We start from the raw sequence: 18,476 nt of genomic DNA on the forward strand, positions 1-18,476 counted from the left end.
AAGCATTCAGAAATACAAATCCTCGTGTCATTATTAGAGCTACCTACCTCTTTCTGGTGTACCCGATTCATTTTTGCTGTTTCAGAAAGATGATGAGATTCCATTTTACTAATTTCCTCTTCATAATGTCTCCTCATCTCAGACTGTACCTCCTGTATGGCTTGTGCGGACTTCTGCACAGTCTCCTGAAGATGATTCTCCAGTTCCACCTGAACCTTCTTCAAATAAGCCACTTCCTCAGTCAGTTTGTTTTCTTTTTCAATGTATTCAATTTTTTTTGCCTGTATTTCAATGTTAAATTTCTGAAGTTCCAAGTTACTGGATTTCAATTTCTCCTCAAATTCCAATCTTTCACACTCCAGTGCTTTTTCAAAGTTTTTCGTTTTCATATTAAGATCATGTATATTTTTTTCAAGATTCTCTTCCAGAGCGTTTTCTGCTTTTATTAGATTCTGCTCTACAGCAGACAATCTTTCTTGTAAGGTTACATTCTCCCTAAGTGTGAGTGTTAAACTTTGTTCTTTATTATTGATTTCAGCTTTGAGAGCCTCCTGTTCTTTCAGTAATGTCTCTTCTACTATGGTTTTCTGACCAAGAAGTTCAGCCATAGTCTGGTTTTTGGCCTTCTGGGCATCAAGCTGGACTTGCATTTGATCCCTTTGGCTTTGCAAAGCAGCTAGTTGACGTCCAAAAAGGGACTGTACTTCACTCGTTACTGAATCAGAGGCAGTTTTCTGCTCTTGAACTTCTTTTACTAATTGCTCCTGAGCCCTCAATTGCATCATCAATGTTTCTCTTTCCTGCTTGAGGTCTTTTATCATCTCCTGCCAAGTATGCGACTTTGAAGCCTTTATTCCAAACCCTAATTCTTCACTACAAACTGTTTGATCTCTGTCTTCACCCTGCTTTTCCAGAAAGTTTATTTTGTTTTCAAGCTCTTTCTCCTTCTTTACTTTTTGATCAAGTTCTTCTTCACAATGAACCCGTGCTTCGCGCTCCTTATTCAGTTCTAAATGGGTAATGGAAAGTTCAGCTGTTGCTTTTTCCCATTTTTCAAGAGCTTCTTGGGTCTCCTGATAGGATTTGTTCAGTGCTGACTCTTTTTCACTGAGCTGCTTAATTAGCTTAACACATCTCTCCATCAAGCCTGCTTTCTCTTCATCCTTCACCTCCTTACTGTCACTTATTTCATTTTGCAGCAAGGAGTCCCCTGACAAATATGAAGCAAAAGCCTCAGCGTCCAGCTCTGTTTCATCAGAAGTCCCTTGCAGTACACTGCTAAGACACTTTTGTTCATCAGGGATAAACATTAACTTATCTGCTGTGGAGTCCATGTTGGGTTCTAAAATGATGTTGCTATCTAGTACAAATTTATCAAGCCTACCCTCTTCAGTGTCAAGAAGTCCAGAGTTGTTTGATATGTATGACTGCTCCTGTCTCTCAGTGGAGACAAGATATTTAGTTAATATGTCTGCATCTTCTATGAAAGATCCTAGATCTATCATATTTTCTTCAGACATGTTATCAGCTTCATAACTTTTATGGTCCTTCTCTAGATTTTTGTGTGTATCTTCTAATTCAGTTTTAAAAGAGTCCACTCGCAAGCCATGTTGGAACTCCAGTTCTTCACGAACTAACTGTATTTCACCTTCATGCTGGCATAATTTACTCTGCATCTTCTCAAGCTCTGCTTTCTGTGATTCTGACACCGCCTGTAACAATTTTTCCTCCTGCTCTAACTTTTTTAACTTCAAATTGTAGAGAGTTATTTCTTCATCGTGCTTATGCTTTAAATCTTTGTTATTTTTTGTCTCAAGGAGCAGCTTTTCACTTAATTCCTGGATGAAGGAGTTGAGTTTTTGGATCTCGTCATTCAAATACTCCTTTTCTTGTTTAGATTCCTGTGCTTCCTTAGCCTGTTTTTCTGCATTAGTAAGCTGTAATTTGAGGTCTTCTACCAAATCCTTATACCTCAGCTCAATTTCAGATCTCTCTCTCTGAAAATCCTCCATTTGATTTTTAAGTTGCTTGCACAAGTTGTGTCTATGCATTTCAGACTCATGCAGTTTATTATTTAAATCAATAATTATTGCATTTAAATTCTGAAAATCTTCATCAGAATTCAAAGCAGAGAGTTCTCTTTTTAACTGCTCAAGTTCATTCTTATATTTTTTATTCATCTCTTCTTCACAAACCTCCTTAACTCTTACTATCTCTTTTCTGTGACACTCTTCCAACTGTCTACAAATATCCCTTTTGTGGTTTGTTTTCAATTCTTCAATACATTCCTGTTCTTTCATCTTGGCTGAAGCAATTTCATTTTTTAACTGCATTATCTCTGTGTCCCGGAGAGAAAGAGTGTGTTGTAGAAGAGATAAATTAGACCTTTCTGATGTCACTATATCTTGAAGACCTTTAATGATTTCTTCTTTTTCTCCTATATTGTTGTACATCTGTTGCATTGTATTACTCAGATTCTCTTCCTTCTGTGCAAGCATACTTTCTTTATCTTTGGTATTCTTAAAAATAAAATATTACACATGAACTAAATACCCAGCTATTTCAATTTCTCTGAAATTTTCAGTTTAATAACCCTCCCCCCACAAAATTTCCCTTAACTGGAGGGCTTGCTGATTTGTCTATGCCACGGAGAAAGCTTGCCTGTGAGAGTGGGAGGACTTACACCGCTGATTTATGGTGTGTTTAAAGGAAATGTGTCCACTTTTAAACTATATTTTAAAATCACAATTCCACAGCATTAGGATGAATGCATATTAGTGACTGGTTCCACAGTACACTAACTTTTAAAAACAGAATTTTTTTTCTCATAATGTCACTTCAGGCAAGTGTGAACATTGCACAGGTGTTTTAACTGTGCATCATCATATCTCATCATATTTGGGTTTCTTGTAAGTATGACCTCAGCTGAATTCAGTTTAAGGGTTTTTATTCAGGAATTCCCTTGCATTTTAAATTAACATTTTCACTCATGAACACTAAATAAGAAACCCAAAGAGACTGCTACTCATGATACTTGTAATCACTTGAACGTGGTTAGTATTTTTTTAACTTTTAGGGCCAGATTCACCAGCGTATGCTAGCTGTTCTGTACTATTCTGAACGAGTGCTAAGCAGCCAAAGCATACAGGCCAACTAAGCTGGGTTTACGGGTGTTCTGTATCAGCAGAGGAACACATCAGAGGGCAGAATGCACTCCTCGGTTTCCCCTTCCCTCCTGCCTTCTCTGTTGAATAGACCTAGTGCAACAGGTAGATTTTTTAGGATGAAAAATAAATTTCATAGCATTATTTTTGATAATTGAAAATTTCTCCTTCAACACAGGCTGGCACATAAAATCTTCTATTTCAGAGACACTCATGAAGAGCTGTCCTATTTCAAAACAGCCTCCATTACCCATCATTCTCAATGGGACTGAGGTCACAGCCTGCCCTTAACAAAAATAGCTACTGCCTCCCATTGTTCACAATGAAAACAAAGTCAAACTGCCCTCAGGGAAGACTGCTGGCCCCTATGCTACCAGGGGGTAGAGAGGAGCAGATGAATGGAAGCAGTGGCAACCTTTGCTAATGACAACTTGTGCCACCAGTCTCTTTGAGAATAATACAAAATGACAACCCTTTTGAAAGAGGGCAATTCTTTGAGTGTTTCTCTGAACAAAAAATGGTTACCTACCTTTTCTTAACTGTTGTTCTTCGAGATCTGTTGCTCATGTCCATTCCATTTTAGATGTGTGTGCACCCACGTGCACAGTTGTCGGAGATTTCTGCCTTAGTGGTATCTGTAGGGCCGGTTGTGGCACCCTCTGGAGTGGCACTCCCATGCAGCAGTATACCAGGCGCCGCCGGCCCTGCGCCCTCTTAGGCCTGGTCCACACTACCCCCCCACTTCGGACTAAGGTACGCAAATTCAGCTATGTTAATAACGTAGCTGAATTCGAAGTACCTTAGTTCAAACTTACCGTGGGTCCAGACGTGGCAGGCAGGCTCCCCCGTCGATGCCGCGTACTCCTCTCGCTGAGATGGAGTACCGGCGTCGACGGCGAGCACTTCCGGGATCGATTTATCGCGTCTAGACAAGACGCGATAAATCGATCCCAGAAGATCGAACGCTTACATCCGGACCAGGAAGTAAGTATAGACGTACCCTCAGTTCCTTCTTGCCAGCAACTCCAACAGAGGGGCAGGAGGGCGGGAAATGGAATGGACATGAGCAACACATCTTGAAGAACAACAGTTATGAAAAGGTAGGTAACCGTTTTTTCTTCTTCGAGTGCTTGCTCATGTCGATTCTATTTTAGGTGACTCACAAGCAGTATCCACGGAGGTGGGCTCGGAGTTCACAGCTTAGCAGCTTGCAGCACTGCCCTACCGAAGCCAGCATCGTCCCAGGCCTGCTGAGTCAGGGCATAGCGGGATGTAAAAGTGTGGACAGATGACTAGGTGGCCGCTCTACAGATGTCCTGGATAGGCATATGGGCCAGAAAGGCTACCACAGAGGCCTGTGCGGTACAGTGACAATTGCTGGGGGTGGCACCTACGCTTGGTCGTAGCAGAAGCAAATGCAGGCAGTGATCTAAGAAGTAATTCTTTGAAAGGTAGTCCAGTATTCACTCATTCTGTTGGCTACAGCGACTAATAATTGCGTCGACTTATGGAACGGCTTGGTCCTGTCAATGTAGAAGGCCAGAGCCCTTCTGACGTCCAGGGCATGTAGCCTGTGCTCCTCCGACCTTTGCGGCTTCAGAAAGAAGACTGGTAAGTAAATGTCCTGGCTCAAATAAAACTGAGAGACTATCTTGGGAAGAAACGTTGGGTGCGGCCTTAGTGGGACCTTGTCCTTGTAGAAGATCGTGTAAGGCGGCTCCGAGGTAAGCACCCGAATCTCGGATACCCAGCAGGCCGATGTCACCGCAACCAGGAACGCAACCTTCCAGGAGAGGAGAAGGATGGAGCAGGAAGCCAGCGGCTCAAAGAGAGGACCTGTGAGCTGTGACAGCACCACAGAGGGACGGGGTCCCTGACATGCAGGTAGACGTGCTCTAGGCCCTTAAGGAATCTGGCCATGATATCCTGTGCAAAAACCGACCTGCCCTCGAACAGCGGGTAGAAGGCCGGCCAGATGGACCTTGATCATTGAGAGGGACAAGCCCTGGAGCTTGAGGTGCAGGAGGTAGTCCAGAATAAGCTGCAGCGAAGCCTGCTCAGGACGAACACCTTTGTCCGCAATCCAGTAGGTGAATCGTTTCCACTTGGCCAGGTAGGTCGCTCTGGTGGAGGGCTTCCTACTTTCCAACAGAATGTGCTGAACCTCAGCCAAGCACTGCTGCTCCTGCGCGTTTAGCCACGCAGCAGCCAAGCCATCAGATGTAACGCACCAGGTTGGGGTGCAGAAGACTGCCGTGGTTCTGGGACAACAGGTCCGACCTTAGCAGTAGCTGGAACGGGATCATCACCCAGAGGTCCAGTAGAATGCTGAACCAGAGTTCGCGGAGCCAAGCCAACACTATTAGGATGACTCTCGCCCTGTCCTGTTTGATTTTCAGGAGGACTCTGGGTACCAATGGCACCGGAGGGAAGGAGTACAACAGGGCCTCCAACCATGGGAGCAGAAAGGCATCCGACAGGGCTCCTCTGTCCACGCCCCCAATCAAGCAGAAGATGTGGCACTTCCTGTTCTGCCTGGACGCGAACAGGTCCACCCGGGGAGTTCCCCACCTTCATAAGATGGAACTGACCACCTCCAGATGAAGGGACCACTTGTGGAAAGACGAGAACGTCCTGCTGAGGTGATCTGCCAAAGCATTTTTGGACCTGGAAGGTGAGCGACCACGAGATGGATGTCGTGCTGTAGACAGAAGTCCCAGAGCCAGAGGGCTTCCTGGCAAAGGGCAGATGACCTGGCTCCGCTCTGCCTGTTGATATAGAAGAACGTAGCCATGTTGTCTGTCAGGACCTGAACCATCCTGTCTTGTATATGAGGTAGAAAGGCTTGGTAGACTAGTCATACCACTCTGAGTTCCCTGATATTGATATGCAGGGAACGATCGCGACTGGACCAACAACCTTAAGTGCTGAGAGCGGCCAGGTGGGCTCCCCAGCCCAGGTGCGAGGCGTCAGAGACAAGGTTCACCGACAAGGCCGGGGCCGTGAAGGGAACTCCTTCCAACACCCATGTGGGATCCTGCCATCAGATGAGGGATGACAGTCTGGATCCTGACCACCCGGTCCTTGCTGTGCTGGTTAGGGACACAGACCGACGCCAGCCATGCCTGAAGAGGTCTGAGGTGGAGTCGTGCGTGCCTGACCACGTAAGTACATACTGCCATGTGGCCCAACAGCCTCAGGCACAAGTGGGTGGTGGTGAGCAGGTGGTCCCGCAGTACCACGATGAGGTCCACCATGGCCTGGAACTGAGTCTTGGGGAGGAAGGCCCTGGCCAAAGTGGAGTCGAGGACTGCACCAATTAATTCTGTGTGTTGTACTGGCGTTAAGGTTGATTTTTTCTCGTTTATTATCAACCCCAGGTCGCGACAGGTGGAACATTCCAGGTAGAGATGTCTCCACACCTGATCCAGAGACTGGCCCTTTATCAACCAGTCGCCAAAGTACAGGTATATTTGGAACCTCCCCCCACGAAGTCTCAGGTAAGCAGCCACTGGCACTATATGCTTTCTCTGAGGTCGGCAGAATAGATGAGGAGGTTTGCCACACCGATTTGACTATTTCGAGCACCCCGGGTAGACGGGCAATACAATCTTTGCCGGTGTGGTGGCCGAGATGACATTGAAGAGGTCGTCTGCTGCCTCAGCGACCTCCTCAATCTGCAGACCAAGATTTTCAGCCAGCCATTTAAGGAGGGCCTGATGCTCCTTAAAGTCGTCCAGGGGACTGCGATGTGGGATGGTCTGGCCACCTCCTCGACGACGATTATGTCGCCTGAGGGATGGTGTCATCCTCTCCTTGTCAGGGGAGGGCTCCCTTAGCGCCAGGGTATGGTGCGCGGGCTCTGCTTCCGCCACAGTACCGTGTTCCGACTGCAGCACCAGCAGTGCATCGGCTGGTTTGTCCGATGCGGCCACGGAGGGCTGGGAGTACTGGACCGGCATTACCGGCACCCCCACACACACACGGGTCCCAGTATGGCCCCTGGGGGGGCCACGGCCCCTGCTGCGTCAGCACCATGGCCAGAGCCGCCTCCATCTCCCACATCACACGGGAGTCACCCCGCGTCTGCGACGGGCTATAATCACAGTCCGACCCTGACCACTGTCCCTCCGGTGACCACAGCGGGGCCGTTGAGGTCTGGGTCTGCCTATTGACCCTGGTAGGCGATCGACGGGGGGACAGGTACCAGGGCGAGCACGAACAACGCCGAAATCCTGAACGAGCCCTCCAGAACGGAGTCCGACAACGACGAGATCTTCTGGGAGACGGTATTCAGCGTCTAGGCAACTTATGGCCAGACGGTAATTGGTACTGGCGGTACAGGGAGCAGCACCACGAGTCTGGAGTCCCTCACCTAGTAGGAGGGGATCTTGACGGAGATCTAGGCCTTCTGGCCAGCGAGCCAGACTGCGGTGCTGGGTCCCGAGGTTGCAGGAACGGGGACTTGTGCCTGCGATCCGGTGACCTGGGATGTCCCGCCAGTCTACACGGCAGCACCCTGGTGGCTTTCCCCTTCGGTGATGTGACCGGAGCTGCATCGGTCACCTGGCGTGGCACCTGCAGAGCTGGTCGGCCTTGCTTCTTAGCCACCGGGACCGCTTTGGGCACTGAAGGCCCCATCACTGGCTGGGAACTCCTGCCGCTGCCCTACTAAAACCAGTCAATGGATAACCGCTGCTGCTCTTGTGAAGCAAGACAAGGCGCTCCAACCAACCGTCACTGGTGGTAAGAAGGAACTGAGAGGGCGCAGGGCCGGCAGCGCCTGATATACCACCGCATGGGAGTGCCACTCCAGGGGGCGCCACAGCCAGCCCTAGAGATACCGCTAAGGCAGAAATCTCTGACAACTGTGCATGTGGGCGTGCACACACCTAAAATGGAATCGACTTGAGCAAGCATTCGAAGAATAATACTCTTCAGCTTCTGCTAAAAGGAGAAATTTTCATTTATGAAGAATAATGGGAAAAGTGACCACTAATTGTAAGTATTTCTTTTCAAGAACTATCCAGTGCACTAAACCTACTTAATATTTACCTCCCTACCAATTTGTGTGTAGTTTGTGTAAATGCCTGAGACTAAATCATTCAGGACAAAATATGATCTGACACAGGGTGCTGTACTGGTTAAAGGACCCATTAGTAAATTAATTTTAACTTACAATTAATTGGTTTATTTACTTGTCAATTCTTAGAAAATTCATTCTATACTCAAAGAGCACATGCTGTAATTCTGGGGAGCAGAGTGTATTCTTCATAACCAACAAAGAAGTTGAATCCCTGCTTTATAGACAAAACACTCAACTTAACTTTAATTATGGAGCCACAACCATTACCTCTATAATAAAAATAAATTTGTAGGACATTCCCCAATGGGTAATATTTTAAAGTATCAGACTGGGAATCTTAAATCGGTCGTGTTGATATAAATTATATATTTAATGAACAAATCTATGAACCTGGAGACCAACAGAAGCTTTCACTTATCTTGATGTCTGAAGCCAACACGATTAGAGATATACAATTAAGTTTTGTTCTCATGTAGACCTTAATGGTAACTCCTGAAACATTCTTGTATAACTATAGAATAATCATCCTACACTTATACAGCACCTTTCATACCAATGAATCAAAGCAATCTCTACACAATCTCTAACACCTCTATACATGGATCACTTCAATAACCATTGAAATGCAGCCACTTTGGGGATGAAGCATCTCAACATTATACACCAGTTTAGGTCTAGTAGCGAAGACCACCATCTACAACTGAAATTGCAGGATGAATTTAGACAGAAAGAATGTAATGACCCAAATTTAAATGTAGCCAGGACCTAGTCATTACCTCTTAGAAATATTGCTATCAGTCCCTAATAGTCAAGATCTTGATTTTATGTCTCATCTGTAAGTCAACACCTCCAAAAGAACAGTAATCCTCCCCTAACAACATGCTAAAGAATGGGTTCAGTACCATTGATCCACAGCCCTTTATGGAAACATCAACACTACTTCATGCAGAATCTAAGTGTTCATTAGTGGACTCTCTTCCAAAAGCAACACAGCATAACCCTGCTTTGATTGCAAGATCACATTTCAAAGCTATATTCTAACACAAAGTTAATTGTGACTGGCGCATTTAAAAGAGGTTTTTTTACCTTTTGAGAAGACTCCAGTTGTAGTTCCAGGTCATGTGCTTTTTGATGCATTATCTGCAATTGAGTACTTTGTTCCTTGAGTCTGTTCTGAAAAACAGCCATCTGCTCCTGGGCTTGAGATAATTCACTTTTTCCAGGAATTCTACTTTTCAGAAGCTCATTAGCCTAAATGCACAAATATTTTTTTTATAGTGAGGGTAAAGAAAACTTACTTACATGTACAGTAACACGAGTTCTTCAAGAAGTGTTGTCCCAATGCATATTCTACTCTAGGTGCGCATGCACCCCATGGCCAGAGATTGGAGTTGGGTTTTTTTTTTTTGCTAGTGGTGTCTGTTCCAGGGTGGATAAAAATCATGGATTTTAATTTAAAAAAAAAAAAAAAATAGTTTTTTTCCTCAAAAAGCATTTTATAAAAAAAATCCGATCTAAAGTTTTAATTAAGATACATTATAGCTCAAAGATATTTCATTATGGAATAGAGATTAGAAATTCTCATTCTATAGTATGAGACAATATATTCATGTAATGTTTAAGAAAAATTTTGGAAACGAGTTCCAATAGTTCATGGATTAGGGACCCAATGTTATGAGGTTCCAGGGGCTTCTGTATAGATTATTTAGGTTAATCTTTCCATATATCCAATGGGATTCAGTGCTCAGTCTAGAAGATACCATCAGAGATGCTTAGTTTTGCAGTTCTCAAACTGTGGATTTGTGTCTCCAGAGATAACATGCTTGTTAACAGCAAAAATGTTTTTAAATAAATAAATAAATAAATAAATAAATAAATAAATAGAGGTGAGAAATAACAGACCTCAACCCTATTGTCCCTCTGCAAATTTGTGTACACAGAGTCAATGCCTTACCTCTCTCTAAAAGTGCAAAGTTTCAAAAAGTTCAGTGAATAGAAGATTGTTGGGGGCGGAATAGATCTGGACAAGGAGAAGAAGTCTGGAGATAAATGTGAGAAGGGAGGGACAGGCAGTAGAAACAAAAGTGAAACTGTTTGAGCAGCATATTCCAGAAGTCTTGAGGTCTTTGAGTGTAGCCTTCATTGATTTGAGATCTATCATACCATTCTCTCACTAGAAGGGAAAACCTATAATGGCAGCAGGCCGTAAAAGAGACCCGGTTTGGAAAGATTGTAATGAAGTTCCTCTACCTGTGAAGAATATGTATTAAGGTTATAACAACCACCAAGAATGCACTTTTATGTAATCCATGATTAAATTGAGTCTTCCTGACTAGTGATTTAAATCAATTTGATTTCAATCAAATCCACCCTGGTCTGTTCAGCCCTGTTCTGAGGGTATATAGCATTGTGTGGGACCAACTGCTACTCCAGTTCCTTCTCTACTGCAGAACCCTAATAGCATAGAAGTACTCAAGCAGAGGGGAAGAAAGGCAAGTCATGGAATTAAGGGGAAAAGCTCCCCCATAGGACCCACAAAATTTAAATCCAGGGGATTTGGGGGCATTACAGAAAAACTAAATGTCCTCACTAAATATAGAGGTTAGGGTGGAACGGGCACACAAGCAAATCCTTACTATTAACCCATACTTAATTATACTAAAAACTATTTGTAAAACTATGCACAACTCTCAAAAGCTAAGCTAAGACGTGCAGACACTGAACCGCTCTGTCTCAGGCCAAGGTGGTGAGAAAGAACAGGAGTGGTGGTTGGTTCCCCACCATCCATTATACCTTCAGTACAGACCACAAGGATAGTCAGGGCACATCCACGGAGCAAAGGGACTCTGCTAGCAAAAAAATTCTCCCGTCCCAGGTGCGTGCTTTCCTAGAGTAGAATACACATATGGACAGGCACTCAAAGAACTCATAAGATGTCCTCAGTGCGTATATGTGTAATATACATTATATCAATCATGTATATCAATCATGCACAAAGACTGCATCAGATTTTAGCCTTGTAAAAATAAAACTGAAAATTATAATCTGATTTTCAAGTTGTTGGTTTTTTTAAATGTACTGAGTACTTATGTATCATTTGTATTGCCATAGTGCCTGATGGACCATGACCCATTGTGCTAGATGCTATACTAACACAGAACAAAAGGACATCCCCTGCCCCAAAGCACTCGCAGAAAAACTTCAGGTAAGTACATTGTAAGGACAAAGGAGATGAGTCACTTTTAAAGACATTTACAAAAAGTTCTGCTAAAAAGTGAGGGGAAGTTTCAGGTTTGCCAATTATCAAAACTGTCAGTGTACTAACACCCAAACGACTTGCATCAAATTATCTGCCTCTGTTTTAAGCACATCCTACACTGGCTTACAGAGCAAGCCCTAACACCAGCTGTAAAATAATGAACTAAGTACTTTGTCACCAGTAATAGCAGCTCCTGCAACACAAACAAAATGTTACTTTTTTCAGGATTAAATCTCATCCAAAACAAAATTATATTTCCACTGTGCAAGAAATGTAATCCAATATCCCCTTCAGCTGAGGACAGGATTTCAACCACCACCAACTACTTCGTTCTTTTTCCTTCTCCCTAGCTATACCTCTTTTCCAGGTATTCAATCGCTGCCAGTCTGGTTTCCTAAACACCTGGCAAAAAAACTATAGTGTGTACTTTGGCCCATCCAGCAAGCCTTATGGGACCTGCACAGGTAATACATAGGTACTCAAATACTATGGTGGCAGAACCATATGAGGCCTGGAATTACTTATTAAAAAGTAAGAGAAGGATGTAATATACCCTATGTGATGAAGTGGCAATTTTGTAATATTTTTATGAGGCCTCTGTGTCTCAGTTTCCCTTACATTTTGCATTACTACCTAGAGCAGGGGAAAGGATTAAGTTTGATCTCAGGGCAGGCTAAGGCCTGGTCCACACTACCCCCCCACTTCGGACTAAGGTACGCAAATTCAGCTACGTTAATAACGTAGCTGAATTCGAAGTACGTTAGTCCGAACTTACCGCGGGTCCAGACGCTGCAGGCAGGCTCCCCCGTCGATGCCGCGTACTCCTCTCGCCGAGCTGGAGTACCGGCGTCGACGGCGAGCACTTCCGGGATCGATCCCAGAACATCGATTGCCTGCCGTCGGACCCGGAGGTAAGTGTAGACGTACCCTAAGAGACATAAGTGTGTGCATATGTCTCACCTCCCTGTCTGCATGGAATGAATAGAGTCATTAAGGGACTGGCTGAAACTGACCCAGATCAACAAGGGGTCCAGAGAAACAATACAAGCTCCAATGATTCATAGATCAACACTCTCAGCAGGGAATCTGAGCAGAGACCCAGTTCGGGAACAAAGGATTGAGATGTGTGAGTAAGCGGGGGCTCTGAAAGAAGCTTGGGATCTCTGACCTGGGTGTATTGGTTTATCACAGGACAGTTATAGCCATCAGTGTGATGCAGCCATGAAAAAGGCTAATGCAGTCCTAGGATGCATCAAACAAAGTATTTCCAGTAGAGACAGGGAAGTGACACTGATGAGACCTCATCTGGAATACTGTGTGCAATTCTGGTCTCCCATCTTTAAGAAGGATGAATTCAAAGTGGAACAGGTGCAAAGAAGGGCTACTAGGATGATCCGAGGAACGGAAAACCTACCTTCTGAGAGGAGACTCAAAGAGCTTGGCTTGTTTAGCATAACCAAAAAAAGAATGAGGGACGATATGATTGCTTTACACACACACACACACACAAGCGCCAACGTGGACTCAAGAACAAATGCCTATAAACCAGCCATCCACAAGTTTAGGCTCAAAATTAGATGAAGGTTTCTAACCATCAGATGAGTGAAGTTCTGGAACAGACTTCCAAGAGGAGCAGTGGGAGCAGAAAACCTAACTGGCTTCAAGACTGAGCTTGATAAGTTTATGGAGGTGAAAGTATGATGGGACTGCCTATGATGGTATGTGGCCCATCGGTGACTATCAGCAGCAAAAATCCCCAACTGCTGGAGATGGGACAGTAGATGGAGAGGGCTCTGAGTTACTACAGAGAATTCTTTCCCAAGTATCTGACTGGCAGGTCTTGCCCACATGCTTCGGGTCTAAATGATCGCCGTATTTGGGGTCGGGAAGGAATTTCCCCCAAGATCAGATTGGCAGAGATCCTGGGGGGGGGGGGGGGGGTCACCTTTCTCTGCAGCATGGGGCACAGGTCCTTGCAGGATTATACTAGTGTAAATGGTGAATTCTCTGTAACTTGAAGTCTTTAAACCATGATTTGAAGACTTCAGTAATTCAGCCACAGGTATGGGGTCTATTTCAGGAATGGGTGAGGTTCTGAGTCCTGCAATGTGCAATAAGTCAGACTTGATGGTCCCTTCTGACCTTAAAGCAGTGGTTCTCAAACTTTTGTACTGGTGACCCCTTTCACATAGCAAGCCTCTGAGTACGACCCCCCCTTATAAATTAAAAAAACACTTTTATATATTTAACACCATTATAAATGCTGGAGGCAAAGCAGGGTTTGGGGTGGAGGCTGACAGCTCATGACCCCCAGCCTTAAAGTCTGAGGCCTGGTCTACACTACAAAGTTAGTTGAACATAAGCCGTGTTAGGTCAATTTAATAATGTATGTGTCTACACTACCAAGTCCCTTCTGCCAACCTAAGTGGCCTGTAAAGTCGACTTCTGTACTCCACCTCCACGAGAGGTGTAGCGCTTGATTCAACATCCACAGGTCGACATGGGGATAGTGTAGACACTGCGTTGTATAATTTAAATAAATTGGCCTCCAGGAGGTGCCCGACAGTGCTCCGCTGTGACCACTGTGGAGAGCACTTTCAACTCCACAGCACGTCAGCCAGGTACACAGGAAACAGCCGCTCCACTGTTAAAGCCCCGGGAACTTTTGAATTTTCATTTCCTGTTTGATCAGCGTGGAGAGCTCGTCAGTACAGCTTATAATGGAGACTCAAGGCCGCAGACGCGCTCCAGCATGGAGTGCACAGGAGATGCTGGATCTTATTGCTGTGTGGGGAGTTTCGAGAAGAAGTTCTCCAGGTGGCTCAGATCATTTTCAGTGGGATTCTGCCTGTTCCTAGAGAAGGGCAGCAAAGGGCTGACAGGATTGTGATGATAAATAGTTGGCTAAGGGAGTGGTGCTATAAGGAGGGCTTTGGGATGTATGGCCACTGGGAGGCTTTCGGGGACAGACAACTGTTCTCACGGGATGGACTTCACCTAAGTAGGGAAGGAAATCGACTTCTGGGAGGGAGGCTGGCTCATCTCATCAAAAGAGCTTTAAACTAGGAATTCGGGGGAGACGGTTGGGAGATGTCCAGTTAATCTCCACGCCAAATTACAACACTGAGAAGGAGGGTGACGAGACAAGAACGGATATAGCCAGGGGGAAGAGATTGGACATAAGGAAGAGGGGGGGGGATGGATACTAGACTAATAGGTCATACTGGCGGTATGGTGTCCGTATCAAATCGGATAACTAATGGGAGGGAGGCTAAACGGCATAAATTAAGATGTTTATACACCAATGCGAGAAGCCTAGGTAACAAAATGGAGGAATTGGAGCTCCTGGTCCGAGAAATGAGACCGGATATTGTAGGAATAACCGAAATGTGGTGGAACGGTAGTCATGACTGGAGTACAGGTATGGAAGGGTATGTGCTGTTTAGGAACGACCGGAACAAAGGTAAAGGTGGGGGAGTAACATTGTATGTCAATAATGAGGTAAACTGTAAAGAAATAATAAGTGATGGAATGGATAAGACGGAGACTGTCTGGGCAATACTCACATTGCGTAAAAAAACTACTAGAGCCTCCCCTGGGATAATGCTTGGGGTGTGCTATAGACCGCCGGGATCTATCCTGGATATGGACAGAGAACTCTTTAATGTTTTTAGGGAAGTAAATACTAATAGGAACTGTGTAATCATGGGAGACTTTAACTTCCCGGATATAGATTGGGGAACAAATGCTAGTAACAATAATAGGGCTCAGATTTTCCTAGACGTGATAGCTGATGAATTCCTTCATCAAGTAGTTACTGAACCGACGAGGGGGGATGCCATTTTAGATGTGGTTTTGGTGAGTAGTGAGGACCTCGTTGAGGAAATGGTTGTAGGAGACAACCTTGGCTCGAGTGATCATGAGCTAATTCGGTTTAAACTAAATGGAAGGATTAACAGAATTAAATCGGAGACTAGGGTTTACGATTTCAAAAGGGGTAACTTTAATAAATTAAGACGACTAATTAGGGAAGTGGATTGGACTAACATATTTATGGATCTAAAGGCGGAAGGCGCCTGGGATTATTTCAAGTTGAAGTTGCAGGAGCTGTCGGAGGCCTGTATCCCGAGAAAGGGAAAACGGATCGTAGGCAGGAGATTTAGACCGAGCGTCTCAGAGGGGTGATTAAGAAAAAACAGAAAGCGTACAAAGAGTGGAAGAGGGGAGGGATCGGCAAAGAAACCTACCTTATTGAAGTCAGAGCATGTAGAGATGGAGTGAGAAAGGCCAAAAGCCGTATAGAGTTGGACCTTGCGAGGGGAATTAAAACCAATAGTAAGAGGTTTTATAGCCATATAAATAGGAAGAAAACAAAGAAAGAAGAAGTGGGACCGCTGAAGACTGTAGATGGAGTGGAGATTAAGGATAATCTAGGCATGGCACAATGTCTAAACGAATATTTTGCATCTGTCTTTAATGAGGCTAATGAAGGGTTTAGGAATAGAGGCAGCGTGACAGAGGGGAATAAAGGAGGGGGGGGTTGACATTACCGTATCCGAGGTAGAAGCCAAACTCGAACAGCTTAACGGGACTAAATCGGGCGGACCGGATGATCTTCATCCGAGAATATTAAAGGAACTGGCGCGAGAAATTGCAAGCCCGTTAGCGATAATTTTTAATGAATCTGTAAACTCGGGGGTGGTACCGTTGGACTGGAGAATAGCTAATGTGGTTCCTATTTTCAAGAAGGGGGGAAAAAGTGACCCGGGTAACTACAGGCCTGTTAGTTTAACATCTGTAATATGCAAGGTCTTGGAAAAAATTTTGAAGGAGAAAGTGGTTAAGGACCTTGAGGTCAATGGCAATTGGGACAAATTACAACATGGTTTTACGAAAGGCAGATCATGCCAAACCAACCTGATCTCCTTCTTTGAGAAAGTAACAGATTTTTTAGATAAAGGAAATGCGGTGGATCTAATATACCTCGATTTCAGTAAAGCGTTTGATACGGTACTGCATGAGGAATTATTGGTTAAATTGGAAAAGATGGGGATCGATATGAAAATCCAGAGGTGGATAAAGAACTGGTTAAAGGGGAGACTGCAGCGGGTAGTACTGAAAGGTGAACTGTCAGGTTGGAGGGAGGTCACCAGTGGGGTTCCTCAAGGTTCGGTTTTGGGTCAGATTTTATTTAATCTATTTATTACTGACCTCGGAACCGAATGTAGAAGTGGGCTGATAAAGTTTGCGGATGACACAAAGTTGGGAGGTATTGCCAATTCAGAGAAGGATCGGGATATCCTTCAGGAAGACTTGGATGACCTGGTAAACTGGAGTAATAGTAATAGGATGAAATTTAATAGTGAGAAGTGTAAGGTGATGCATTTAGGGATGACTAACAAGAATTTTAGTTATAAGCTGGGGACGCATCGGTTGGAAGTAACGGAAGAGGAGAAGGACCTCGGAGTCCTGGTTGATCGCAGGATGACTATGAGTCGGCAATGTGACGTGGCCGTGAAAAAAGCTAATGCGGTCTTGGGATGCATTAGGCGAGGTATTTCTAGAAGGGATAAGGAGGTGGTGCTTCCGTTATACAAGGCACTGGTGAGACCTCATTTGGAGTACTGTGTGCAGTTCTGGTCTCCCATGTTTAAAAAGGATGAACTCAAACTGGAACGGGTACAGAGAAGGGCCACTAGGATGATCAGAGGAATGGAAAACCTGTCGTATGAAAGGAGACTCGAAGAGCTCGGTTTGTTTACCCTAACCAAAAGGAGGCTGAGGGGGGATATGATTGCTCTCTTTAAATATATCAGAGGGATAAATACCAGGGAGGGAGAGGAATTATTTCAGCTTAGTACTAATGTGGACACGAGAACAAATGGATATAAACTGGCCGTCGGGAAGTTTAGGCTTGAAATTAGACGACGGTTTCTAACCGTCAGAGGGGTGAAGTTCTGGAATAGCCTTCCGAGGGAAACGGTGGGGGCGAAAGACCTCTCTGGCTTTAAGATTAAGCTTGATAAGTTTATGGAGGGGATGGTTTGATGGGATAACGTGATTTTAGTCAATAAGTCAATAACGTGCCATCGCTGGTAATTAGTATCAATGGTCAATGTGGGTCTGGCTGGAGAATCTTGCCCGCATGCTCGGGGTTCTGCTGATCGCCATATTTGGGGTCGGGAAGGAATTTTCCTCCAGGGTAGATTGGCAGAGGCCCTGGAGGTTTTTCGCCTTCCTCCGCAGCATGGGGCAGGGGTCGCTTGCTGGAGGATTCTCTGCGACTTGAAGTCTTTAAATCATGATTTGGGGACTTCAACAGCTGAGTCAAGGGAGAGAATTATTCCAGGAGTGGGTGGGTCAGCTTTTGTGGCCTGCATCATGCGGGAGGTCAGACTAGATGATCATAATGGTCCCTTCTGACCTTAAAGTCTATGAGTCTAGGTGAAGGAGGAGCAAATATGGGACCCTTGGGGTACGTGGCTGTCTGTAGTGTGTGTTTGTGTTTGGGGGTGAGCTTGTGTTTGTCTGTCTGTATGTTTGTTTGAAGGACCGTGTGCTGTGGCTGGCAGTTGGAAGCTGTGAGCTTCTAACCAAGGTTTGAAATCTAGAAGCCTCTGTTCATTGGCTGAGCCTAAGTCAGAGGGCGGGGCTATCAGGAAGGCCAGGGCTTTAGAAAGCAGTGAGCAAGCATCCAGGGGCCGCTAACAGGGAGTTTCGAAGGGGAGTGGGAAGGGGGCGAGGGACACTTGCCATTCTTTAAAACCTTTAACATAAACTATAATCAAATTTTCTTGATTTTAAACAAACACCCTATCATTAACCTAGGTAGCTCTAGGAGAGCATGCAGGCAGAAGCCCAGCAGCAGATTGGGGGCTATCCAGTTTATTGCCCTGAGTGCAGCATGTATGATTACCTGCCCTGTGGGCGGGTGGCGTATGTGTGCATTCGGTGCAAGGCGCTCCTG

General features: G+C 45.0%; 1 protein-coding gene across 1 annotated transcript in view; it reads right to left on the reverse strand.

The window, feature by feature from the left end:
* The window catches only part of PCNT (pericentrin), a 251,434-nt gene that overhangs the window by 164,679 nt on the left and 68,279 nt on the right, over window positions 1-18,476 (reverse strand). The window contains exons 6-7 of the mRNA XM_065413237.1: window positions 9,337-9,501; window positions 48-2,519 (exon numbers count right to left, since the gene is read on the reverse strand). Of these exons, the coding sequence (XP_065269309.1) occupies window positions 48-2,519; window positions 9,337-9,501 (2,637 nt within the window). The remainder of the gene's footprint in view (window positions 1-47; window positions 2,520-9,336; window positions 9,502-18,476) is intronic.

Source organism: Emys orbicularis, chromosome 11 (genome assembly GCF_028017835.1).
Source record: "Emys orbicularis isolate rEmyOrb1 chromosome 11, rEmyOrb1.hap1, whole genome shotgun sequence".
Classification (NCBI taxonomy): Eukaryota; Metazoa; Chordata; order Testudines; family Emydidae; genus Emys; species Emys orbicularis.